Genomic DNA, 27,612 nt, shown 5'->3' with positions numbered 1-27,612 from the left:
ACCTGCCTGCATTCCTGTGTAGTGCAAATGCACAACTACGAAGTTATACTTATTCAGGCTGAAGTGGAGCCTAGTGGGTATTTGAGGACACCTGCAATTGATCCTGATGGGTTTTATTTTAAGAGATGATAAAATTAACGGGCACAGCTCTGATAGTAACTATCTGGCGACTTCCATTGCTAACAATGGTAGCTGTACATGAAAGCTGCTTATATTGTGTTATATGAGGGCTAACAGGTGTCACTTCTAATAGTGACTGTTGATCCTCAAAGATGATATAGATTCCACTCATGGTTATAAGAACCATTTTGGGCTTGGAACCAGGATGGAGATCTTGTAAATGACAGGTCAATCTTCCCAGCAAGATTCATAGTCCAGTGCTGGATATCATGAGGTCTGTGGTATTTCTACTTCAAAGTGAAGCCAAGAACATAGAGAGGTAAGAAAACTGGTAGAATCCAGCCTGCTCCCTCCCCAAAAATTAACTCAGCTTTTTCAAACCTCAGAAAGTTTGGGGTTTGGTTTGATTTGATTTTTGTGTGAAGGTTCTGAACCTTTATTATTAATGATTATTAAACATTTATAGTATGGCAGTGCCCATAATATAATGCTGCCCTGTGGCACTTTGTTTTCCTCATCCATGGCCATCACAGTACAGTATGACAGAGAGGGAAGATATGGAGAATGGCTAACAACAGTGAGGTTCAGAGCCGCAAAAGAAACCCATGCGTGGACTCCCTCCATTAGAGTCAGGCATCTGTGTGTCATCTGATGGCAACTGGCTCATCACCGGCCATGGTATCCTGTGTAGTGGAGAGGAATCTCTCATTCCTTAATATGGTGCAAGGAGCGGCAATTTCACGGTGATTAGGCGTTTTGAAAGCCCCAGGCTTCCAAGAGCTGCACCTGGAAGTTCTCTTGACAGAGAGGAGGGTTGTCAAATGTCTCGCAGTGCTCCGTTCTCCCATAGTAGAGGTCAGCATCAATGTACAGAGCTTGGCCTCCACCACCACCTGCAAAACAAGGTCAGAGAGTATTGGGGACCTGCTGTCACCAGGTTAATGGGTGACTGGAGAGATTGGCCTGTCTGATAAGAATCCTAACCATACCACTTATCAGTGACGATGCATAACTTTTGGTGGTGGTGGGGCACAATTTAAACGTTCTGGAGGGGGCACATGACCACCCCATGCATCGCTTCTGGGCCGAGGTGCAGCAGCAGAACCGGGAGCACCAGGGCAGTGGCAAGCAAGGGCCTCGGGGAGGATCTCATGGCAGCTGGGCTCTGCGGGCAGGGGCCCGCTCCACAGGGCTGGCTGGTGCTGGGCTCCTTCAGGGGAAAGGCAAAAGCACATCAGGGTACAGCTGTGAGCTGTCTCAGGGGAGGCCGGCTGTGCAGAAGTGGCCTGGCTCAGGGAGTAGGGCAGAGAGTACTGGGCAGCCAGCCAGCACTCCCTAGTTCCTACAGCGTAGCAAGCCAGAGGCCCAAGTGGTCCAGGCGGCTCCCAGCAGCTTCTGATCCACTGGCTCCTGGCAGGAGGCAGGCAATGATTTTCAAACGGAGGGCACCTCCCTCCCCCGTTTGAGAACTTCTGTGCTAAATGGAAAGCAGAAATCTGGGGGACACACGTGACTCTGCAGGCCTCCCCCCAGCCAAGTCACCTGTACCATTTAAGTCTCAGCTGCTACAGCTTTATTTCTCCTGGACCATTCTGTACAGCTGGAGATGGGAGAGACCTTGGTCTGATGTGGTTAGGGTGACCAGACATCCCAATTTTAGGGGCTTTGTCTTATATAGGCAACAATCCCTCCTTCCCTGCAAAAAAGTGTCCTGATTTTTCACACTTGCTATCTGGTCACCTTTTATATGGTCCACTGCCTTTTATGCTAAACTGGAAGTCGTCTCTCTCTCATACACTAGCTTCTGTAAGAATTACCTCATGGGGAAGCTGACAGTACAGGCAGTACTAGAGATTGCCTGAGTCACCCAGTCTAAATTATTAAACTGGGTGGAAACTCAGCAAAACATAATCTTGAATTCACAGACACCAAACTTGGCCTCGGTTTCATTCCTGCATCTGATTGCAAGGGCAATGAAACATTAATGCTTCTTATATTGGAGGGCATGCCACATGCAGTATTACTTTTGGTGCCCAGCATGCTGTAAGGTACAGGCTAGTGTGTCTGTGTACCACTGCCCCCTGGTGGCTGGCCTTCATAGCGTAAATGTCTTACTGCTGCTAGCAGCTCACGGAGATTCTTCATGATAGATGCATGACAGCAAGCTTCATGCATCCTTAGTGTAAGTTTGCTGAAGTCACGTGGAGTTGCATAAGGCACAAGAGTCCTGGATTTAGTCCCCAATGCTTTAAGTGTATGCTGTAGCTAATGGCTGTCAGGAATCCTTACAAAGTCACTGATGGAATTTTTACATTCACATCTTCCTGCCGCATTACATACAAAATACAAAGGGTTAAACTGCAGCTGGCACTTGTGTGGGGTGTTCCAGTCCCTACGTTCACACACAAGCACCAGACACCGCTGCAGTCTCTGTGCTTCCCCAAGTGCAGCCACTGCTCCATAGTTGCAGCCATGAGGGTGGAATCGTGTAAAGAAGGAGGGATCTACTCTGTCCCATGCCACATCAGCCAGTAGTGCTAGCCAGCCATGGAGAGGAGATCAGGCTGCAGCATCCTAAGCATGTACCTTCCCGCTGTGCTCTCAGGAGCAAAGTGGTGCTGCTCTGTCCTGTCCCTTCTGAGGGCTGTGTGTAAATTACAATCAGGCTCACAGTGCTTTGGGGCAGTGGTCTCTCTTGGGAGTGTGCATGAGTGTGTAATGGTAGCATAGTTACCAATAATGATTCCTTCCCGAGTCCCGGACATGAACATGGAGGCTGTTTTCGAAGGCAGGAGGAAGTGTCTGATTGCCAGGTATGGGGAGAGGCGACCTTTCGCCCTCTGGAACACGGGCACAGTCAGATGGTTTGAACATGCTACGTGGCCACCGGGAGGAGATGTGCTGAGGACAGGGGAGGCGGAAGAAGGAAGGCGCTGGCATGGGGAGTGTGGCACTGCTTTGGTCAGCTCTGGTTTCTTGATGAACACCCACTCGTATCTCTCCATTTCAGGGCGTACCTTTAAAACAAAGGCAACACATGGGCAGCATAGCCTTCCAAATCCTTCTGCTATGGATGATGTCCTGTGGGGTGGTTTGGTTGGCTGCTCATGTGAATATTAGAGGTAGGTGTGATGGAGTAGAGGCTGTCTGGGTGGGGAATGGGAGAGCAGGGGAGGACTTTAGGGGATGGACGATACCGGAGCCTGTAACCTGAGCTAGGTAAGGCAGGTGAAAGGTCAACACCTTTGCCCGGGAAGGAGGACAAAGGAAGGGAGTGGCAGGAGGGAAGCAGTTTTGAATTTGAGTTTGGGGCTGTGTGGGCGGAATTCAGGGTGTCCTAGCTAGGATCCAAGCACCCTGAAAGCCCAGAAGGACTCGATGGAGGGGTCCTGACTGTGCCTGCAAGCTCTGCTGTAACCTGTGTTCCTGTTGTCCAATAAACCTTCTGTTTTACTGGCTGGCTAAAAGTCACTGTGGGTCCCAGGAAGAGGGGTGCAGGACCGGACTCCCCCACACTCCGTGACAGTAGGTCCATCAGCGGTGGCTGGTCATTAGGGCTTACTAGTGCTAAACTCCACCAATAATGTCACTACATTGTAGGGTAGTTGTGGTACCACTGGGGGGATCTCCTGGTTGGGCTGGAAGGACTCCAGCTCTGGGGGGAAGTGAGGCAGCTAACAGTTCATGAATACTACATGGTTTTGTCTGATTGTTCTATGGGGTCTTACTGTTTGAATATGAGGTTAATTCAAGAGGAGGCTGACTACACCTAGGCAGGAAAGTGTACTGTGACTTCAGATAACCACCCGTTTGCCAACACTTAAGGGTTGATGCAAAAGCCATTCCCACTGGTGGTCTTCCTCTCATCCCCTGCTGAGCTCACCAGACCAGTTTGTCAAGGGGACGGGAGTCCGAGTCTGGGAAATTGAGATAAAGGACTTCTGGATGGATTAAAAGACTCTCTCTAGGGAGGGGAGGCAGTTGCTGGTGAAAAGCTGTTCTCACACACACAGACCCCCAGTGGAGAGTTGAAAAGGCAGTGGTAGTGTTTGTTTTCTGGGGTCCCCCGGCAAAGCTCTGTTCTGGGACTGGGAGCAACTGGGGTGCTGGGAGAGACCCAGGGAAGCAATGGGTGACTCCCTCCAGAGCTGGTCCTGTCCCCACCTTTCCTTGCCTGTGCTCAGCTCCTGTTCCCAGCTGGGGGCTCTGCTGTCCTGGCAGTCCAGTTATTCAGCTGTGGCTCTGCCCTGGGCTCCCAGCAGCTGGCTCCCCTGCCTGGTCCCGGGCTGCAGCATTCCTGCACAGACCCACATCTGAGTCTCCTCCGTGATCCACTCTGCCTGGCCAGCGGGCCAGGGGAGGGAAAAGGGCCAAAGCCGCCAGCAAGGGCCTTCTGCATGGCTCACTGGGCATCAGCTGTTCCTTCCTGTTCCCTGCTGGGGGCGCCACTGTAAAGACAGTCCTGCTACCTGGGTCTGGCTGGATCTGGGCTCCTGGCAGCTCTGGCTCTTGCACTCCTTGGCTTCCAGGTGGCACCTTTCACTCTCAGCTACAGGGTGTCCTCCAGGGTGGGGGCTCAGAGGCAGATCAGTGTGGGAACCCTGCAGAACCGCAGGTGCTGGAGCCACCTGAGCCTTGGGTGGAGCTACAGCTGTGTAGTGGGGCCATCCTTACAGCAGAGCCTCCAGCGGGAGCATGAAAGAGTAGTGGATACCTGGCAGGCCAAATGGAAAGCCCGCATGGGCCAGTCTGAACTGCCTCGGAGCCCTCTGTGGTTGCATGGTTTGCAGTGGCCTAGCACCGCCGCTGTGAAGAAGCCAGACTGTCCTCGGCTCCCATCACATGGGGCTGGGCTCTGGGAAGATAGACATGCCTGCAGATCTTTTATACTTTGATGGTCCCTTTTCTCTCATTATGTTTTATCCCTACTGTTAAGATTAAACCAACCTGTGTTTTAAGAAGGCTGCTCTGGTGTAAGCAGGCTGTCTGGTAACTATATACCCCACTAAGCACAGCTCCCAAAGGGAAGAACTGCAGGCACTGAACCCAGGCAGACCTGCTTGGAAAGGCTGATAGCCCAGGGCTGGTCTGAGAAGTCTGCCCCAGGAGAAGTAAAGGCACGAGGGCTGACACCTTTGGGGATGCAGAGTGACCAGAGAGGCGTCAGAGGTGCTGCTAATACTGTAACTATGACACAGTACCACTGAGGGTCTCCTGGTTTGGCAGGAGCCTGCTTCAGCTCCAACAGGCTACACTGCACCTTACACTGCAGGGTTTATTGCACCGAGAAGCATGGACTAGAGGGATACTGGAATGGAGAAGATACTGAGCTGGATGGATCTGACCTGACATAGGGATTTCTGTGTTCCCCTGCATTTTCTTCGACCAGGCCTGAGGAGCACAGGCTAATTGTCTCTAGTACCTGCCTGCTGTGCTATCTGAATTCTGCAAGGGGTAACAAAAAACCTCAAGCAACTTTTAAAATATACGAACCAGAAACAAGATACAGCAGGAAACAAGAGTCAGACTTACGCTGAAAACAAAGCATTCCCCTGTTCCAAAGAAGCTGGACGCTCCCCCACTCCTTTTCCTTTCATTCCAGTCAGAAGAGAGGAATGCACCACACACCTTGAAGGAGAGAGTAAGAACAGTTTAGAGTTCATGACTCAGTCCAGCAGGAAAAGCATTACGAAGAGTGAATCTTGAAAACGACAGGCCCGTGAGCTGGGGTGAGGGTGGGGGTGGCAAAAGTAGATTTACACACACGTTCCTTTGCGTACTTTGATGTGGGCTCCATGTGGGAATTTCAAGAGCAGCAGATCAGAACTGAGGTCCCCTGTGTGGCTCTGAGGGCAGCATTTTCCCCAAAAGTGCAGTTCTACACAGACAGGAACCTAAGACTATGTCTACACTGCGCGCCTTACAACGGCACGGCTGTACCGCTGCAGCCACGTTGTTGTAAGATGCCCCGTGTGGCTGCTCTTTATCGCTGTGAGAACTCTCTCCTGGCAAGAAAATAAAACCACCCCCAACGAGGGGCAGTAACTTCATTGATGGGAATGCGGCTCCCGCCAACAAAGTGCTGTCCACACTAGCGCTTTTCGTTACTAAAATTTTTGTCATTCGGAGTGGGGGGTTCACACCCATGAGTGACAAAAGTGCCCGTGTAGACAAAGCTTGAGTAAAAATGGTCCCTTCTCACTCACTTGATCTGCCCCATATGTGGATCCAGGGCCACTACTTTAGTTTTAGTGACTAATATAAATTTTAAATCGTATTAGCCCTGCAGGGCCAGCCCAGCTATAGGAGAGGGGGATGGAATCTCTTCCTCCTTGTACACCTTCAGTGGGGTGGGTTACAAAGTTCCTATCAGTACTTTCGGTGCAAACCCACAGAAAGCAATGGGACAGCCCAGTTATTCCAGTATAACTATCCTGATTCCCAAATAAGTGTGAACACAAGAACAGCCATACTGGGTCAGACCAAAGGCCCACCTAGCCCAGCATCCTGTCTTCCGACAGTGGCCATCCCAGGTGCCCCAGAGGGAATGAACAGAACAGGTAATCATCAAGTGATTCCCTGTCACCCATTCCTAGCCTCTGTTTACCAAAGCTGGTGTAACATATGTCTGCCCTCCTATGCATTTCTCCCCAGACCAGTCAGAAGCTGGAACATACTCACAGCGCTCTTCAGTATTTGGGAGATACTTACTTCCCCCTGAGTCGTTTTTATGAGCAGCACTGTTGGTTCGTAACCTTCACAGCATGAGTAAAACCTGCAGTTGACAACAAAAGAAGTAGATCGGTTTGAGTTTGAAACTGATGAGAGAGAGATGTGCTTTGGCAGCTTACCCTAGAGTTATTGGGTAGTGAGCCTGGCAGGTTGGCACATTCCTCATCACTGGCCTTTGCAAAGCGGGATAGAAATATATTAATGCACCCAGCACCTGGTTGTGGCCTAACATTTCCTCCTAAGTGCTTCTTTGCCTGACTCCTTCAGGTATTAGAACATGATTGTGACAGGGTCACTCCTGGCCTTGTAACAAACACGGCTGGGTCCCAGATCAGGTGCAAAAGACAAAAGGATTTTACCTGGCTGTTGCTCCCTTCAGGCAGGGCCCCACCTGCAGCTGTCTTACCCAGCAGCAACAGACTAGTCACTGGTGGTGAACCCCAGACAACAGCATTGCATCAGGCCTACCTGCCCTCTAGGAGGCAGCAGTCTCTAGTCAATTCCTGGCTCTCAGCTCTGCTTCTCTCACAGGGTACATCTGCATTTGAACTGGGAAGTGATGCCCTAGGTAAGTACGTGGGCAGCTAGCCCAAGCTGCCACCCATACTGCTGTGGACACACTGCTATTCTTAGGTGTGGGTACATCTGTGGGAGCTGGGAATCACACTCACAGAGAGAGGGCTGGAGGTCTGCTCTCCCACCCAGACAGCCCCCAAATGGGCTCTCCTCTTTTAGCCCCTCCTTCGCCCCTGTAGTGGGACAGGGCTTCTTGTTAACCCTTTCCAGGCCAGCGTGGGGTTTGTACACCTCATCACAACGTGCTTTCCCTTTGGTGGGCAATTTGCAGAATCACTGCTGTAGCAGTACATGCAATTGCTCAAACAGGTTAATATTCATTAACTGGTTAATGGAAAAGACAAGCAAGGCAGAGGTTGAGGCAATGTCCTGTGCAGAGGTTCAGGGACAGGCTGAATGACTCCATTACTAGTCCTGCACATTGCAGGCCTCAGACAAGCCAATCTAATCCCTACGGCCTGTTGTGTCCCTTCCCTTTGATTACTTATTTTTATCTCCATTTTACCACATTTCCTACCAATCTGTCTCTTGACTTTTCTCATGCTGCTCTCATCTGTTTCCTTGTTTTGGCTATTTTATCCATGATCCATTTGTGCCTTTTAAAATCATTGCAAAGAATCTTGGCTCCTAAATATAATGAAATAAAGACCGACGCGAGGAGTGGAAGGGTCTCTTCTGGCCTCCAGATTTGAATCTGTGAAATTTCCTGTGGTTCCAAGTTTAAAGGGAAGAACAAAGACCCTGTTGTGATGGGAGCTGGTTGAGATCCACCTTGTGTCTTTGAAAAAGAGCAGTCAAAATGCAGCAATTTCCCAGACAGCAGCTGCTCAGAAGGGGTGTGAAACTAGAGATGGCATCACTAGGGGCAGACAGTCCCACCTGTGTCACTGAGTCTCAGGTTGGGAAGGTGAGACACAAAGGGCCAGATCAGCAAAGATATTTAGGCACTGAATTCCCCTTGATTTCAGTGGGAGTTAGGCATCTAAATACTTTCAAGGATCTGGGCCAGAGAACTCACAGGTACAGGTTAACTCAGTTACCGTAGCTGTGTAACTGGTGTCACCAGGTCCACCACGGTGGAGCAGAGGGTGAGTGAATGAGAGCGCTACAGCAGAATGGTCATGGTTAGCAAAGTCTGTGGCATCTCCTGGGTCACTTCATTCTGTCGTGGTGCCACACCATAGAGAGAAGATGCCTCATTCCTGTGCCAGTAATGCCATCTGTATCTCTGCATGATGATATAATTCTGATGATTACATCTCCTGCTGTAGGACATCAGCTGGTCCCAAGAAGGGTTCAGTGGGGATTTCCTGCTCCTGCACTATCGGCCAGGTGTGTCATAGGGTTTTTCACCTTCTTCTCGAGTATCAGCTATTGGCCATTGCTGGAGGCAGTGTGTTGGATGAGATGGACCTGAGGTGATACAGGAAGTCATCTGTCCCCAGATGTCTAGCTGCAGAGATTCCTGATCATTGACACAGGATTAAACTAATCCCTGGGGTTAGGAGTCAGAGAGAATTTCCCGTTAGGGCAGATTGGAAGGACCATGGAGCTGGGGGAGTTCACCTTCTTCTAGAGACAGAGTCCCTTGTTAGCTCCTTGCCACAGGGGCGTTAGGTATCAGTGGCCCTCTGCCATTCTGCATTTGTTGGGCAGGGCTCCCTAGAGAGCCGCCATCTCCGTCATATTCACAGGGGCTCACAGAGATGAGGCTACAGACCCTGCAGGGGAGTTAAACAGTACCTTGTCATTCTACTGTCTGGCCCCTTGATGTGGCAGCAAATTGGATGTGATGTGTCCAGGCCCTCCCCAAAGTGCTCTGGCTCCCAGCAGTTTGCTCACTTTCCCAGAGCAGCATCGATTATGGTGGCTGTCAGCCCACAGTGTCCTGCCATTTGGTTTCCCTTCCCCAGTAACTGGATTTCCCTTCCGAGCCATGTCTGATGCCCTCTCCTCCTCCCTCGCCCTCCGGCTGCCTGTCCTGCTTATGTTGTAGGAAAATAGAAGAGCATTTTATCCTGCACAGCTGCCTGGAGGTGAAGGCTCCTCCATCTGCAGTGGGGTGGTCAGCAAGAGGGAGCTCGGTCTGTATGTAGAATTGCACCTTTCACCTCAAAGCATTTTACACCCATTCATTGTCACCCCCATTTCTCAGCTGGGGAAACGGCCACAGACTGGTTAAGGTCACAAATGGATAGCATCAGAGCCAGGAATAGAGTCCTGGCTTTGGAAGCCATCACCACAGCATTGTAGCTGGAGGAGCAAGGTTTCAGTTCAGGAGAGGAGAATAAGAGAGCCTTTTTGCTGGGAGAGAGAGAGAGAGAAGTAGAGCAGCCAGAGGAGGAAGGGAGAGAGCAGCAAGGAAGGAGGGGGCTGCAGAATACTTATGCAAGCCTCTAGATCAGGAGCCATTTTCATGCACTGCAAGATAAGGTAGCAAGGACCTCTGGTCCTGGAATTGCTGGGCCCAGCACACATGGTGGCACTTTAGATCTGTAAGAGTTACTGATGTCCAGGGCTGTATTGATGGATACAAACTTTGAATTGATGTGTTCTTGCTCCTTCTGTACAGCCTGATTCCAGAAAAGTTGCCCATCCCGTTTTCTCCAAGGCCATGCCCCCATTCTTAGATGGTCCTTCCTTGCATTTTTCCCATCACTTCCTCTCTGTGGGTTGCAGCTTGTGTAATTCCCTGTCTGGCTTTTACAGGGTTTTCCATTGCTATCCTGGAGGTGGTGGTGGTATGTTGTGGGGGATCAGGCACCCTTGCTTTACACTACTAGCATTTACAACCCAAGGGCTTTACTCATCCTCAACAGAACCCATGTGATTTAGCTTGTAGGAAAGCACTTGGCCCAGGATCTCTTTGGTTAGGGGTTCAGAGAACATATTTAAAATACAGCAAGCCACAGCAACCTGTACAAGATTGAGGAGAACAATAGCTGCTCTGTTGTTATGTTAAACAGCCTGCCTGTGCAAACTCATAAGGGGGGAGCGGCAGAAGCAGTTCATCATTTAGCTCCAGCAACTTGTGTGTTGGTGTAGTAACTGAGGAAGTAGCCATATTATGGATATGCTAAAGCCATAAGTTTTGCTCAGCGAAGCAGGTAATTGTTCAGCTAAATCCAGACATAAAATCTCACCAAGCATCCTAACTTCGATTCCCAGGCTTAGAATGAAAAGACTGAACTGGGTGGTGTGGTTGCAGTGCAAGCTTTGTTTTAACCTGGATGTTTTTCTTAAATCTTATGAGCCTGAGATTCTGCAGTGCTTGTGCTGCTTGAGCACCCGTTGGGCCAGATTCTGCACTGTGTTTTCTGAGAGACTCAATGGAGGCTCAGGTCTGGAGGCTTTAGGCCATCTTGGGACTGTCGAGATTCCAGGACAGCCCCCAGTGTAAGTCAGAGTGGCTGCACTGCATCACAGGATCTCCATAGCATGAAGCACTACATGAGAGGATCCACAGATCTGTCTGGAACCTCAGGCCTGCTGGTTCCTGCCATGTCCATGCTGCCACCCAACAGCTCTGGCAAAGTGGGGAATGGCAGCCTGTGAGCCCTACGGGTTCAAGTACCACTGGATGTCCTGTCCAAGCAGGTCCTCACTGATGAAGTTGAATGCATTCCCTAATTGGCCCAGGTGCACTATTTAAGGCCTAGGGAAAATACCTGGACGTTGTCTGTGGTGGATCCAGGGCTTGCTGCTGAAAACAGATTCTGTTATGCAGTCCAGATACCTTGCCTGTTTCCTGCCCCTACCCCGATACCTGGCTCACTCCTGCTCCCCTGCTTCACTCTTGATGTCTCGCCCTGCCTCGATTCCACTAATGCTACTTCATCTGACTCGCTTGGCCTTGACCTGATGCAGCTTGTGGACCTCAACTCTGACCTGATCCTAGAGCATGACACTGGTACAGATTGCTGCTTCTGGCTTTGGTCCTCTGGACTGACCTTGGACCGTGTTATCAAGTCCCCTCCAACCCAGGCTCTGGCCTTGACCTGTGCCCCCATATCTGGGATCCTGACACTACATATATTTCCCTTCTATGCCCCCAGCATGCCCTCTGTGCTGGGATTAGCAAGGGTAGGTGGCAGAGGACCAATTATGTTGGCCGCCGCAGGGCTGGCTCTAGGCACCAACAAACCAAGCATGTGCTTGGGGCGGCATTCTGGCCATCCCTTTTTTTTTTTGCTTCGGGCAGCAAAAGCCTAGAGCCAGCCCTGGCAGCAACAGTGCATCATGCATGGGGGGTGCCCTGGGGCCACTGAAGTTTGCGCCACAGGGAAGCAGCGCCTGCATCTTGTGGCTGGACTGGGCAGGCTCTGAATGGGGAACACTTGGGCTGGGGGCTGCGCCGTGGGGCACATGGAGCTGCCTGCAGGTGCTGCAGGGTGGCTGATCCCCAGCGCCACAGCTGGGGCTGAGCGAAGCGGCCTGAGCCACCCGGGGACTGCAACAGGGTGGCCAGAAGCAGCAGCAGCAGTGGGGCCATAGAGGGCGGGGCACTGCCGTGCAAGGCCCGCGTCCCGCTCTCTGGGGCTCCACTTTCTCTGGGGCCACCCTGCTCTGGATCCTCAGCCCCCTGCTGAGGCGGTCCCTTGGCTCTGCTCTCCCGGGTCCCGGCCGGTCCTGGAGGTGGGATCCCTGGCTGAAGGGACCCTGGACTGAGTCGTGGCCTGGGAGCCTGCCTTCTTACCCCAACCCTGCCAGCACCGGACCAGCAGGAGGCGAGGGGGGAGTGGGCGGAGTCAGCACTGGTGCGGGGCGAGCCCAGGGCTGGGGGGCAGCCAAACTTTTTTTGTTTGGGGTGGCAAAAAACCTAGAGCTGGACCTTGTTGGCCCTGCACTGCTCCTGCATCCACTGAAGTCTTCCCCAGCCCCTTGCATGTTATTTGCAGCCTGGGAACAGGCACCGGAGTAGGAGTCAGAACCAGCCCATTGCCGTCATTTAGGGCTCATTTAGGAGCACAGTATCAGCTCCGTGTCTGTATGCTGACACAGAGAACCTCCCCTTCCTTTTGATTTGGCTGACTGATCTAAACACTAAAGGAGCAGCGAGTGTGCCATAGAACATGTTAATTCCATTTAAGCAGGGTTTTGGTGGAGAGCATAAAAATAGCACCTGCTGGAAAGGGAGGGATATAAAATCAGGGCCTGACTCTGATTTTAGAGCCATTCTGCTCTGGTGTAACCCCGTTTGACCCAGTTTATCCCATGATAACCAAAATCAGAAAAAAAAGGCCGAATCCTGCTGAGATCAGTGGCCAAACTCTCCAATGCCAGAGGACCACAGTCTGCTTTTTGTCTAAACTGTGAAACCTGCATAAATAAATAATTTCGCAGTCACCCCTCGCTACATGCAGTTAAGAAGAAGCATGGTCTTTTTGTAGCAAACACTTAGGGGAAAGGAAAGAGGCGTACGAAGGAGCAGTACATGCCTTGAGATACTAGAGGAACCTTGTCACGGTTGCTAAATATACAATATATTCTACTTTAGCTGTCCTGCGTTGAGAAGCAAGTGTGGCCTGATTGTCTAAGATGAGACAAGGGTTGCTAATGGAAGTGGCATCTCAGTTTTAGCTGAAGCAAATGCTCCAACATGAGTGTTTGCCCATCTCATGTAATTATTCTTTGGTTTCTTTTATCCAAAGAAGTCTTTAAATACCCTTTTATCCAATGCCTCCCACCACCTTTCTTCCCCCCAAAAAACAACAAAAACCAAACCCCAAGTCTAGAAGCCCAGCACTTGTGAGCAGCCCGGGTAGGAATCCCAAATGTGGTGCCGGAGCCCAGCACTCAGGAGTTGGGTTTGATGGGGTCCTCAGTCAGGGAGCCCCACAATCTGCTACAAAACTGGCTCTGAATGCTGTGATTTGGGAAGCAGCGGAAGGTATCCTGAGATGCCAACCCATACTGCAGTGTGCTGCAATTGATGCTGTATAGATGCATGGGGTGGGTGTTTCAAAAGCATTCCACGCTGTCCTGACTCCAAGTCAGTGGGAGTACTGACGTCAGGAGAGTTAGGTCAGCACTGAATGCTTTTGAAAATCTCACCCATGGCTTCAAATGCAATGTGGGGTGCACCGGTGCAGGCCCTAATACAATGTGACCTCACACACTCATGGTTGGTTTAGCTAACTCAGTGTCAGCTCTCCTGGGGCAACTCTTGTGTCTACACAAGCTCCAGAGTGGAGCGGAGGGGGGATCATAGAGTTAGAAGGGACCATAAGGGTCATCTAGTCTAAGATTATTCTAAGGAAAAAGATTATTTTTGGAAGGGGGGAAGTAACTGAAGATCTTTGGAGGAAGAGGGACTGGAAGATGTGGGAGGATGTAAAATCATGAGAAAGAAAGGAGGAAAGACTAGGTTAAATGAAGTCAACTTTGTTTGCAAGCACTCAGTGATGACAGGATCAGTTTAATTCCCGTTCCTATCTAGCACTTGTAGTGCAGCTACTGCTACTAGCTGGTTCCTTTGGCAATCTCAGTCTAGGCTTGGCCGCCCAGTGTTTTATATTCTCTTCTGCCCCAGAGAAGGCGCCTCTGGGAACTAGGAAGACATAGGAACTGCCTTTTATTATGAAGCATTGTGGGGACAGAAGCTGTGCCCTGTCTGCGAGCTGACATTCCAGTGCTGCTCCCTGCAATGCACTGAAGGCTGCTGCCTTCGCATCCTGTGCTGCAGGCGCCCTCTCTTGTTCTTAGGACACACTGCAGCTGCAGGCCAAGGGAAGGGAAAGCAAGTTCTGAGCCTGGCAGAGAAATGTAAGCGGGAGCCAAGAGGGGATGATCAATGCCTGGGCACTGCCAGGGGCGGCTCCAGGCCCCAGCACACCTGCGGGAGGTCCACCGGAGCCGCCTGCCACCCTCCCGGCGACCAGCAGAGTGCCCTCCACGGCATGCCGTCGTGCGTGGGGTGGCAAAATGTCTAGAGCCGCCCCTGCTGGGCACTGGCTGTCACTGGAGTGAAAGGAGGGGTTAGAAATCCTCATTCACAAGCCCATTACAATTCTCCACTACCTGTTGGATCGGGGCTGGGAAGCCCATGTAATGCTCAAATATTTGCTAATTTTCAAGCTGGAGAGGTGACGGTGAAGTTCACCAATTGCCATTTGCTCTGTGCTGCTTCCTTAAGTTGGACCAGAGAGCAGGAGCAATGTCTGACTGCCTGTCTGTCTGTCCGCCCAGGCATTTACACCCTGCTCGTCACTGTGGTCACTGCCTGTCTGGTTCTGTAACACTGCCAGCTAAGGAGGGCTCAGCAGAAGCCACAGCCACATGAAGCAAACAGCAGTTTGGAGTATGAGACTTTACTTCCTCCACTGGAAGGATGGAGGGGGCAGAACACAGACCGGGGATTGCCGTGCCCAGTACATGCTTGCTCGGGGGAGGAGGAGCAGGACAGGCTTGTTCCCAAGGTTCATACTTAACAAACTCCAAGGGCAAAGGGAGCTTTTATTCCTTATATATGGACTCACAGCTCCAGACACATCCCCTATTAACATGCCTCAACCTTGACCTAGAGGGACCATCTCTAGAGAGAGAGAAAACTGAGTTCAGTCTTCATGACCCATTCAGTCCTTGGCCTCTCCCCAGCAAGGATGACAGTTATGGTGGTTTTGTGCTGTGGACACCTGTCCCCAATGGGTTGGACTGAGACCCACCAAACTCACTGCACATCAGGTAAAACAGCCATCGAACGGAATATTTGGGTTTAAGATTTAGAAAGGAATGACTCTACAGAAACCTATGTCAAGCTATCTATGCCATAGGCCTCAGGGAAGTTCATCCAACAGACCATCTGTCTTAGGAACCTGCTCAGATATTATTTCCTTTCCTTGGCTAAACATATTCCTCCACTGGTGTAAATCAGTGTAGTGCCATTGACATATTTACATCACCTGAGGATCTGGTCCATTATCTCAAATTTTGCAGTTGTCCCTGTACCTTTGCAGGCTGTATCCGTTTTCTGAGGTGGAGAATAACAGGACAGGTGGGAATAAGGAGAATCGCTCGGGAATCCAGGACCACATGATGCGCATCTCCTGAGCAGTTACAATGGCAGAGCTGAATTTCAGCATGTCTACTGCCAGGTGGAACAGCTGCCTGTGGGAGGAAGGAAAGATTTCAGAGGTGCAGAGCTACCTTCACTTTCAGTAGTTCAAGACCGTGGTGTGTCTAAAAAATGGCAGACACAGGCACTTATTAAGTTATAACCTAGTCCCCAGTGCTTCAGCTTTTCTTGTGTCATTTTGATTGGAAACTCCCTGTTATTAATACATTAATATTACAATAGCTGCTGGAAGCCCCGATCTTGAGCCTCATTGTGCTAGGTCCTGCAAGGGGGCCTAGGCCATCTCACCATCTATGTTTGTCCAGCACCTACCACAATGGGGTCCTGATCTTGACTGGAGCCCTTGCGTGCTGCTGCAATCTTAATGATTAACAGTAATCAACCAAAATGCTCATCAGTGTAGCAGCAGATGTTTGTGTGTGGGGGCTGAGGACAGCATTGGCAGACCTCTGTGGGGTTCCAAGCCAGGCAGAAGGGATGGCTAGGGTCACCAGATGTCCCAATATTATATGAACAGTCCTGATATTTGGGGCTTTGCTTTATATAGGTGCCTATTACCCCCCATTCCTGTCCCGATTTTTCACACTTGCTGTCTGGTCACCCTTGGGATGGCACTGGCTGGTTGGTTATAAGATGCATCAACTGGTCTGTGTGGGTCAACAGCTGGAATAGCAGAGGGCTGCAGGTCAGGCTGAGAAGCCCTAGCAGAGCTTTGTGTTTGTCATAGTAAAGTACTAGGCACCAATGTCCTTAGCCCTTCGCTGATATTACTACAGTGCACTCTGGTTCAATAGGAGACCCTTTCACAGGAAATGTACTTCATTGGGGACATCTAGCAGGCATGCGCATAGTTTGAGGGGGATGGAACAGAGGGGGCATTGCCCCCTCCCAAACTGCAAGCCTTGGGCAGGTGTGGAATTTGCCCCCTGATCACCACATGTGGCCCTGTTGGCCTGACTGAAGCTGCTCCCCCCAAAATAGATGTCAAACTACACCCATGCTCCCAGGGAACTTATTTAAGTGCCATTTTACTTAATAGCCATAACTGCTTCTTGACGGGCATGATGATTCTGTTTAATAGGAACGTTGATTTTGTGGTGCTTAGTTACTTTGGGTGTTTCGGATTCATTGTGGTGCTCTGTGTTTGCTTCCCTAAGACCATTCTCAGTCTCTCCATAGCTGCGTAACGTCACAGGGTGTGTGACTTGCCTCACAATTGCCTGTTCCTGTCTGCTTCCATGCCAACCACATCCGCTGGGCTGCCCCTTGCAGCTGTCCCAGGCAAACTTAGTTCCTTTCCCAGTGCAGATGGCACTTCTTTCTGACTCCATGCTCCAACCCTCCATCATGGTAGGCTCTGCAAGTCCCCAAACACCAGCATCACTGTTAAAAATGTAGTTTCTGCTCATCAGGTATTCTAGCTGACGAGGCCAGCCAATGTGTGTGTGTGTAGGGGGGTCCCAATCCAGCAATTTCTCCTTTATTTAATTTCTTCCCTTTCATCAAAAAAAGAAGGGAACCAGCGAGTACTGCTGTTTTCTTAGTGCCACTCGTCCCTCAGTTAGTTACTCCGGGGACAATTTGTCTCTGAGGCAGTTGCACAGATTGCATTGGAGAGAGGAATTAATTTGGCCCGATTTATATAATTTCTGTTCATTCCCATTCTCTCTCAAGCATTTGTAAGGCCTTCTCTCCCCAGGTGGAGTTTGTAGTAGCAGTGGGGAAGATCACGTGGCTACGCTGGTGAATGAATCAGTCTTACCTGCGCTGCACCACAGTTACACCTTTCTCCGCCAGCGCTTTCCTGTTGGCCATCTGAAGAAGCCAGATTTCCTTGCGGGAGAACAGCCGAATACCAAAGGCTCTCTCCAGGAGCTTGTCAACTGTCATGTGCTCCCTAATGTTCTGCACAAAAGCCTTCAGATCTCCCTTGACATTGGCCACTTCCAGTTCTCCAGGGGTCACTGAGAGCCTGTATTGCCTCAACAAGGCCAGAGCAATCCGGTAGAGGACTTTCTGTCCCTCCAGCAGGTACACATCAAGTACACGGATAGTGTAATCAAATGGAAGGTCACCAAAGATCCACCCCAACCATTCAGAATAGACGTCAAAGACATTCTCAGATGTGCTGGCTATTAATCTGTGGGCTGCTGGGCAGTGCTTGTTGGCCAGATCCCCAAAAGTCATACAGGAGGCCTGGTGGGCCAGGAAAGACTGGTCTATGTAGCTGGTATGGGAGTCATTACAAGCGATGAGGCGAGAGACATTTTCAAAGCACTGAGCTTCATCTTCACTGTAATGCAGCAGCAGAGCCACGACAGCGGGGAGGATTGGGCTGTAGGTGATGTCGGGGAAGAGGTTGCTAAGGCAGATGAGTATTTTCTTCACAGCAGTTTCACCTTGCATAGTCAGGCAGTAAGTGGGCATCCTGCACCCTCCAAGGAATTCAGGCAAGGGGTGGGAGCTCACACTCTGCTTTCCAAACAGCCTGCTTGCGACATCCCTGTAAACCAGAGCATCGGGGGTCACAAGCCGGCATGGGATGTGCTGGATGATCTGCTGGTAAGTCCGAGCTCTGAGTGCATGGTTGGTAGCCCAATGGCCTTCTCTTGCCAGCTTTTTCAGCTCTTTGCTGGTTTGGGTAAGACTCTGACTCTGAGCGCTTGGTTGCTGATCCAACTCGGGCATCTTATCCCAATCCACAAACTGTCCACAGCCCACGCAAGAGGATGCATCGATGTCCCAACTCTCAGCCTCAGAGATGATCAGCACTGGGACTTGAGAAGAATCAGCTGGCCCTATAGAACAAAGACAAGGCAGATAAGGTAATATCTGTTATTGGACCAACTTCTGTTGGTGAAAGAGAGAAGCTTTCGTGCTTACACAGAACTCTTCCACAGAACAGACACTTTATTCAACACGATTCACCACCATCTGCCAGAGTGCTTAATTCTGTCTGAGAGCTGCGGCTAAGGGTATGTCTACACTACGGGATTATTCCGATTTTACATAAATTGGTTTTGTAAAACAGATTGTATAAAGCGGCCACACTAAGCACATTAATTCGGTGGTGTGCGTCCATGTACCGAGGCTAGCGTCGATTTCTGGAGCGTTGCACTGTGGGTAGCTATCCCGTAGCTATCCCATAGTTCCTGCAGTCTCCCCCGCCCATTGGAATTCTGGGTTGAGATCCCAATGCATGATGGTGCAAAAATAGTGTCGCGGGTGATTCTGGGTAAATGTCGTCACTCATTCCTTCCTCCATGAAAACAACGGCAGACAATCATTTTGCACCCTTTTTCCCTGGATTGGTCTGGCAGATGCCATAACATGGCAACCATGGAGCCCGTTTTGCCTTTTGTCACTGTCACCATATGTGTACTGCATGCCGCTGACAGAGGTGGTACTGCAGCGCTACACAGCAGCATTCATTTGCCTTTGCAAGATAGCAGAGACAGTTATCAGTTTTTCTGTACCGTCTGCCATGCCATTGTAAATTGGCGATGAGATGACGGTTATCAGTCGTTCTGTACCATCTGCTGCTGTCATTGGTGCCCCTGGCTGACGTCGGCCGGGGGCGCAAAGACAAAATGGGAATGACCCCCCGGGTCATTCCCTCCTTTATGTTGTATCTAAAAATAGAGTCAGTCCTGCCTAGAATATGGGGCAAGTGTGCTAGAGAACCAGTGTACTAGAGAGCACAGCCACTCCATGTCAGATCCCACAGAAATGATGAGCTGCATGCCATTCTAGGAGGTGCCCCTGCAACAACCCCACCCGTTGCTTCCCTGCTCCCCCAACCCTCCTGGGCTTCCGTTGCAGTGTGCCCCCCATTTGTGTGATGAAGTAATAAAGAATGCAGGAATAAGAAACAGTGATTTGTTAGTGAGATAAAATGAGGGGGAGGCAGCCTCCAGCTGCTACGATAGTCCAGGCAGGACATTAAACAGTGCAGGGGAGAGGAGCCCATCATCCCACTGCTATGATAGTCCAGGTAGTACAGAATCTTTTCTTTAGACATGAAAGGAGGGGGCTGATGGAGCTCAGCCCCCGGTTGCTATGATGAGGACAGTTACCAGCCGTTCTGTCCCATCTACTGGGAATGACCGGGAGTCATTCCTATTTTTACCCAGGCTTCTCCGGCTGACCTCACCTGAGGCCAGCCAGGAGCACTCACGGGCTTATCATGATGACAGATAGCAGTCATATTGTACCGTCTGCCACCGGGGAGGGGAGGGGAGAGGGTGCTGCTGTTCAGTGCCGCAGCATCGCGTCTACCAGCAGCATGCAGTAGACATAGGGTGACATATAAAAAAGTCAAGAAACAATTTTTTTCCCTTTTCTTTCACGGGAGGGGAATGGTGTAAATTTACGAGCTATACCCTGAACCACCCCGGACAATGTGTTTGACCCTACAGGCGTTTGGAGCTCAGCCAATAATGCAAATACTTTTTGGAGACTGCGGGGACTGTGGGATAGCTGGAGTCCTCAGTACCCCCTCCCCCCCTCCATGAGCATCCATTTGATTCTTTGGCTTTCCGTTACACTTGTCACGCAGCACTATGCTGAGTCCCTGCTGTGGTCTCTGTCTAGTGATTTTTTTCAAATGCTTTGGCATTTCATCTTCTGGAACGGAGCTCTGATAGAACAGATTTGCCTCCCTATACAGCAATCAGATCTAGTATCTCCCATACGGCCCATGCTGGAGCTCTTTTTGGATTTGGGACTGCATTGCCACCCGTGCTGATCAGAGCTCCAGGCTGGACAAACAGGAAATGAAATTCAAAAGTTTGCAGGGCTTTTCCTGTCTACCTGGCCAGTGCCTCCGAGTTCAGATTACTGTCCAGAGCGGTCACAATGGTGCACTGTGGGATACTGTCCGGAGGCCAATACCATCGATTTGCGGCCACACTAACCCTAATCCGATATGGTAATAAGGATTTCAGCGCTACTCCTTTTGGGGAGGAGTACAGAAACCTGTTTAAAGAGCCCTTTATATCGATATAAAGGGCCTCGTTGTGTGGACGGGTGCAACGTTAAATCAGTTTAACGCTGCTAAAATCGGTATAAATGCATAGTGTAGACCAGGCCTAAGGCTTGAGTCAACCTATTTGTATTTAAATAGCAAGAACATGTCTCTGCCCAAAACAGGAAATTCTGATATTGGGTTTGGAGAACTAGAGCAGTTCTCATCATCTTCACCTTTTCACAGATGCTCTGTAGTGGGGCGGACTGCCCCACTCCCTGGGAGGATGGGCTGTGGCAGGCCAGGGAGCCTGCGCAGCCTGGGAGCCAATCAGAAAAGGGCTTATGGGGAGCCAATCAGGGCCCAGATTGGATGGAACCAATCAGGGCCAGGCTCACCCATATATAAAGGCTGCCCAGAGCAGGCGCGGTCAGTCTGTCTCAGGCCTTTGACAGGGGAAGGTCAGTCAGTCAGTCAGTCAGTCAGTCAGTCTGTCTGTCTGTCTGTCTGTCTGTCTGTCTGTCTGTCTCCAAGAGAGAGACTAGCACCACGGACAGCGCAGTGCTGGGCAGACTCAGGGAGGCTAGAAGGCTCTAGCCCATAGCCGCCAGGCTGCAGGCCCTGAAGGGAAGGGCCTAGCGGGTGCAAGGGGCTGTAGGGGAAGCGGCCCATGGGAACAGACAGAGGAGGGGAAAGAAAGAGGACAATGAGGCTGATGCCAGAGGGTCCCTGGGCCGGGACCCCCCCCCTTCCTCCTTGCAGTACACCTAGCTATTAGTCATAGGGAGCAGCCATTATAGATTATGCCCAATTTCTGAAAAGAGGGATTAGATTTGGGGTGTGTCGTTGCATATGGTGGCTGGAATGTCAGACTGCTGATCACCGATCCCTGGAAGGGGGCCCAGATGGACTAAGGGACACTGCTGGAGGGCAGTGGCCTTGAAGAGGACGCTGCCGAGCAGGGAGTAATGTGGGTCCGACGACAGCAGCGGAGAGTAGAGGGCAGAACAATGGATGGGACACCACCAGGAGGGGGTGTTCCACTGGAATTGAGGTAATTCCCAGAGTCACCAGCAGGAGGCGCCGTGGGTGGTGAGTCCCAACCCGTTTACATGCTCTTTTACTGAACCTCCTGAACCAACATAATTGATTAATATCCCACTGAAATAATGGCCTCTTCCTGAATAAACATGATACAGAAAGAACCTGTACCTGGCGCTCGGGGTACCTGATGCCTTTTTAGCAGCATGCCAGGTGTGTTCTACCTAGATGTACCTGGCACCTTTAGCAGCATGGCAGGTACATTAAAAACTTAATTTTTAAAAAAATTAATATTTTAAGTCTCAAACTCTGACTTTGAGGCAATTAACAATTTATGTCACTCAGGGGTAAATCAAACTTGGTGTGTATATGGGATGGACTGGCTGGGCTGTAGAACAGGACAATATGCTACAAGTTCAGACCGCAGTGGATATACCTCATGCCTGTGGCAGATTCTGTACCACTCAGAGACACTTACAGCTTCCTCTCCCCACTCTCCTCTTCGTGTGTCTGGTGAATGGCTGTATTTTTATCTGGTGGGGAATTCTAAAGAATTGCGCCTTGTTGGGCAAAAATGCACTACCAGACAGTTGAGGATGCTTTGAGCTTCTCAAGCAAACTGGACCAGTCCATGCTTATGTTACCAGAGATGGATTGAATTAAGGCCATGTGGCTTCTGGATCCAAATAGCAATGCTGCTGACGTAAAGCCAGGCAATAGCAGAGGAGTGCAAACAATAGGCTGTACAGCTTGCTCAAATTAGGCAGGTGACCCGTTCAGAGTTAGGGGCCTGGCTGGTGGTCCCCAAAGAGAGTCTGTTCTTGAATAATGCTTGAGTAAGTGTGGAAAAAATGTTAATCCTTGTCCTTCTGCAATCTGTCTCTCTCCCCACACTCTCCTTCCTCCTTTCTTAGCAGGACTTGCTCAGTTCTACAGAGCAGCGGTGGAGAGCAGGATTCTTGGAGTCAACATACAGCTTTGCTGGGGAGATGGGGTGGCAGAGAGGACCTTACCTATCCACCATCTATTCCTCCTCAGTGCAGTGGCATCAGGGCATGGGCAACTGGAGCCACTGCAATCCTGAGACTGTTGTGGCAGCTGCTGAAGTCGCTGTGGTGTTGCTCATGTTTTGGGAGAGAATTCTGTCCCACCCCATAGCACTTGGCTTCTCTTCCCAGCTTGGGTCTGTGTAATCAGGCTCTGAGCTGGGGGCAGGATTCACCACCAAATATGCATGCTTTGGTCCCTGTGCCCCCATCAGATCTCTGGAAAGAGCCTGCTCTAGAGCAGTAGGAGCATTGGACCACAATCAAATATAACAGGCAGCAGATGCCTCCTGCCAGGGACCTTTTTAGCAGCCAGGAGGCAGGTTACTGGGGCCCGTTGATTCCCCAACAATGGCAGCTCAATCACATGCTCTAGAGTTTTCATTCAGCTTGTTATTCTTTATTGTTGACTGAGCATTATCAGTGAGCCTGGTGCCATGTAGGGTCACGTACGCCCCTCCGCCAGCATCAATGGAGCTGAATGAAACCCACCAAAAACCTGCTAGAGGGCCAAACTCTATCACCTGCTCCCCCTCCACCTAAATCCTGCAGAAGCCCATGAAAAGTGTCCTCCTACCTTGTAGGCACCCTGACACCCTGCTACGAATCTCTGAATTTTTGGCACCTAGAAGTCACTGTGTCCTACTCTGAGGCTGGAAACTCCTGCCAATCTGCCTGCTGCTTCCAGGCACTTCAGGAGAGAATATGTGAGGGCAGGGGCTGCTGGAAAAGGAGCCCTTCTCTGCCCCTATTCAGGTGTGTCGTTGTTTGGTTCATTGTTAACTGCTTACACACAGCAGGCAGCAGTTTGTAAACCTGGTGTCTGTTCATGAGTCTCTTACACTGGAGCCAGCCTGAGCCTCAATTTGAACAGATCACCAAGCTCTGGGGGAAAACTCCTCATGTTAGAAAGGAAGCCCCTTGTTTCCTCCCTCCCTGCTACAGGTCTCAAATCCACATGGGTCTGGCTTTGCGCTGGAGTCTTTGTATTAACCAAAAGAGGGGAAAAGACACTGTAGGCAGGGAACTCTCTCTGGATCACCCATCTGAGGAGATCTCCGTGTGTTTGTTATTTCAGCAAGTTTATACAGTGTCTATCTGTTTATCCGAAGTCTGAGACTGGCCAAACTCGAGCACCCTGGAGAAGAACCTTGTGAAGTATTTCCCCTAGAGCTGTCAAGATAGCTCAATTACGTCCTCTTTACGATGGGATGTTAATGGGCTCCAGGTGGATGAGTTTCACTAGACATTTATTAATTGCAAGGATATAGTTGATTAGCAGAACAAATTAATTCTCTAGTTACAGTGGCTGGGCCCAGCCTTGGCAGGGAAGAGTCTTTGGGATGGAATATACTGCATTCACCAAGTGTGTTCTGGATGTGCTGCTTTAAGACTGTGTATGTGTCTAGCTAGTGTACAAGGCTACAGCCTCCGACTCCAGTCCAAATTGTACCTGCTGTAGGTATTGCTGCTATACTGATCAATCTCCCATGTAAACAGCCACTCAGACTGAATGAGGTGTGTGTGTAAAAGAAAGACAGTGGGTTTATAGGTTCAGTGTGTAGGAGAAACACCGATTCTGAAGCAGAGACAAAAATGGAAAAGTCTGATTTTTAAAAAGTCGCTCCAGAGGAAACTCTGCCCTCGCCAATCCACCTGAAGAATTAGCTGGCTTGCTGCCCTCGTGAGTAGTCAGCAATTTCCTTATTAATTTTACATGTGTAGCTTGTGAATAATATGCCAGCACAATGGCAGCGTTTGCATTTCATAATGCACAAAAATGGTGACACTTGGTATAAACACACACATGCAGGAGGAACAGCTGTCCCCAAGTATCAAGTCTCCCAGTGCATTCTGGGGGTGGGTTTTTCTGTAGGCATTATATGCATGACTGCTTTGCTCTGATATTGCAGTGTATAGCAAATTTTGCTATAATCCTGATTCCTACTCAGAAGCAGGCACTGGCTGGTTGAGTGGATGATAGATGTCCAAATGTTTACCTTTCAGGACATCTACAGTAGTACAAGCCAGTATGTAACCAGCATACATGGAGTAATGGCTCCCAGTGAAAATGGGACCCAATCTATGATATAATCTGAATGTGGTGTCCTTACAACAGAGAGAGTATAACCGAAGGCAGGCAGTAATTTTAGGAGCAGGATGTATTCAGCTCATAAGTTTTATCTTGCTCCAATATATCTACATTCAAGGACAAACTAAAGCCAGGAAGCTCCAGAGGGACTTTCATGAGACCAGACCCTTCTGGATCACCAGTACTTCCCAGCTCTCAGATGGGCAGGAAAATAGATGAATATTTCAGCCCTAGTCACTGGCCAGAAACCCCAACGTGCAGTGACAAGAGGAAATGGAAATTTTGAGGCCACTAACCAGGCTGTAGTGGGTACAGCATGGGCAGCTGTAGTGAAAGCTTCCCCGTACTATTGCACCCCATCATTCCCAGCAATATGCCCCATCCCAGACCTGGGGCAAGGGAGAGTTCAGTGTCCATGGTCTGCTCAACCCTTGGCATCCTTGGGGGCAGTGAGAGCAGATTGTGATAGGCTGTTGTGTTGATTTTTGGTTAGACGGAGGCCCACCAACTCATTTCACACACGTTACTGAGCAGCTGTCAGAGGATAGATTTCTGTCTCTATCAGTATAGACCCAAGCCAGGGACCTAGAGGTGCAAAGCCCCATCTCCCGTTAGCAATCCCTTGAGCTATCCACTCCCTTAGTTCTCATTTGGGTCAGACTAGTTCACTCATACCTGTTATATAAAAGATCTCTGCTTGATTTTAGCCTCTTAGCCGGGAAGCACATCCTTCAAAGCAGCAGCATGTCTCTACAAAGCCAGCCTTGCAGCAAAACATGGCAGAGCACTAGAGCGGGGTTAGCCGGGCCCAACAGACCTCACACATAATGCAGCACTCACATGGTTAAAAGAGATCAAATGCATCCTTTTTGTACCAATTCTCTACCAGTTGCTGCATTTGTCTGTCTAGAACAGGGGTCGGCAACCTTTCAGAAGTGCTGTGCCAAGTCTTCATGTTGGGGTTTCGCGTGCCAGTAATACATTTTAACCTTTTTAGAAGGTCTCTTTCTATAAGTCTATAATATATAACTAAACTATGGTTGTATGTAAAGTAAATAAGGTTTTAAAAATGTTTTAGAAGCTTTATTTAAAATTAAATTAAAATGCAGAGCCCTCTGAACTGGTGGCCAGGACCCTGGCAGTGTGAGTGCCACTGAAAATCAGCTCGCGTGCCGCCTTCGGCAGCCATGCCATAGGTTGCCTACCCCTGGTCTAGAAGGACGCTGCTCCCTCTCAAGAGTGGCCTTACCTTGTGTTGCTTCCATATCACCTCCCCCTGAGCTCATCAGGGCCGAGTAGGACCTGTTTCTCTTTCCCAGCTGATCCAAAGGGATGTCTTCTGCAGCACCCCTCGGGGAGCCAGGGAGGCCCATCCCAACCTGTAACATGTCTCCGGAATTGTGTGAAGTTATAACTCACCTAGCAAGCCGTTTCCACTGGCTCGGTTCCCACACTGAATTTATTGCATCGGAGTCCTCGTAGGGTTAGCGCCCCCCCAACACTTATTTGATGTAAACAATGCAAGGGGTGGAGCTCTTAAAAAGCTCCACCAGCCCCTTCCTAGCCCAGACCTCCTGGCTAGTGACAGGCTGGGAGGTAAATAAGCAACAGGGAGAGATAGCGATCGAAACAGCAACAGGATCATTAAACCCAATCATTTTTTCCCCAAGGGTAAACTTTATTTTCTTGTTCTTCAATTTATTCCTTACTTCAGTGTCACAAGAAAATTAGAGCTGTGTGCCAAACAGAGACACGGGGGCGGGGATTTCTTAATGTGTGTCCTCTAGTGACTATCTGTCCTTGAACTGATGAAACATAAACACAAAAAAATAATTTCCAGCCGCTTCCTGCTGGACTGTTTGTTCTTGTTGAAGACAGAAATAGAATCATGTGTACAGCAAATGTCAAGTGGCTCACCGGTGGGCTGCAGGATGCAAAGAGGAAAAACAAAATTACAGTCACTTACAGATGTGCCACTTTGTTGAGCAGGTGGAGGAGCTTTTGATCAATAGGACGCATGCTAAAATGCAATTCTGGCTTGAATAACATGAAGGCAATGCTTTGTCAGTAAGTGCACTGGGGCCATTCAGGCCTTGCCTGACCAGGACAATAGATGTTGTTTCAAATCATGTCCACTAACCTCATTTGGAACACCACATGGGACATAGCGTGAATGCAGGTTTCAGTGGTAGCTGTGTTAGTCTGTATCAGCAAAAAAAACGAGGAGTCCTTGTGGCACCTTAGAGACTAACAAATTTATTTGGGCATAAGCTTTCCTGGGCTAGAACCCACTTCGTCAGATGCATGGAGTGGAAATTACAGTAGCAGGTATAAATACACAGCGCATGAAAAGATGGGAGTTGCCATACCAAGTGGGAGGTCAGTCTAATGAGACAATTCAATTAGCAGTAAGATACCAAGAGAGGAAAAATCACTTTTGTAGTGGTATTGAGAGTGGCCCATTTCAAACAGTTGACAAGAAGGTGTGAGTAACAGTAGGGGGAAATTAGGTTTTGTAATGACCCATCCAGTCCCAGTCTTTATTCAGGCCTAATTTGAAGTTGTCCAGTTTGCAAATTAATTCCAGTTCTGCAGTTTCATGTTGGACTCTGTTTTCTTGTTGAAGAATTGCCACTTTTACGTCTTTTATTGAGTGACCAGGGATGTTGAAGTGTTCTCCTACTGGTTGTTGAATGTTGTAATTCCTGATGTCAGATTTGTGTCCATTTATTCTTTTGCTTAGAGACTGTCCAGTTTGGCCAATGTATATGGCAGAGGGGCATTGCTGGCACATGATGGCATACATCTGGCCAAACCGGACAGTCTCTACACCAAAGAATAAATGGACACAAATCTGACATCAGGAATTATAACATTCAAAAACCAGTAGGAGAACACTTCAACATCCCTGGTCACTCAATAAAAGACGTAAAAGTGGCAATTCTTCAACAAAAAACCTTCAAAA

The 27,612-nt window shown here is 49.7% G+C and overlaps 1 protein-coding gene across 1 annotated transcript; it reads right to left on the bottom strand.

Moving 5' to 3' along the window:
- Positions 1–136: 136 nt before the first annotated feature.
- On the bottom strand, positions 137–26,035 carry LOC127032221 (TBC1 domain family member 24-like). The gene is made up of 7 exons (XM_050919330.1): positions 25,897–26,035; positions 17,265–18,300; positions 15,376–15,534; positions 6,832–6,895; positions 5,653–5,748; positions 2,855–3,137; positions 137–1,013 (listed from the first exon to the last, which is right to left on the bottom strand). Exons 1-7 carry the CDS (start codon positions 26,033–26,035, stop codon positions 868–870), a joined length of 1,923 nt encoding a protein of 640 aa, XP_050775287.1. The 3' UTR covers positions 137–867.
- Positions 26,036–27,612: the final 1,577 nt, after the last annotated feature.

Source organism: Gopherus flavomarginatus, chromosome 12 (assembly GCF_025201925.1).
Source record: "Gopherus flavomarginatus isolate rGopFla2 chromosome 12, rGopFla2.mat.asm, whole genome shotgun sequence".
In the NCBI taxonomy this organism is placed as follows: Eukaryota; Metazoa; Chordata; order Testudines; family Testudinidae; genus Gopherus; species Gopherus flavomarginatus.
The sequence above is the reverse complement of the archived record's forward strand: the minus strand, read 5'-3'. Positions and strand labels throughout refer to the sequence as shown.

What these genes read in the sequence shown, in the direction of transcription:
- LOC127032221 (XM_050919330.1), bottom strand. Translation starts at nt 26,035, where the DNA reads ATGTTACAGGTTGGGATGGGCCTCCCTGGCTCCCCGAGGGGTGCTGCA. An exon ending in TGATATGGAAGCAACACAAG is followed by an intron (nt 18,301 to 25,896) that starts GTAAGGCCACTC and finishes TTTGTTCTATAG; the next exon opens with GGCCAGCTGATTCTTCTCAA. An exon ending in AACGGATACAGCCTGCAAAG is followed by an intron (nt 6,896 to 15,375) that starts GTACAGGGACAA and finishes TGTCAACTGCAG; the next exon opens with GTTTTACTCATGCTGTGAAG.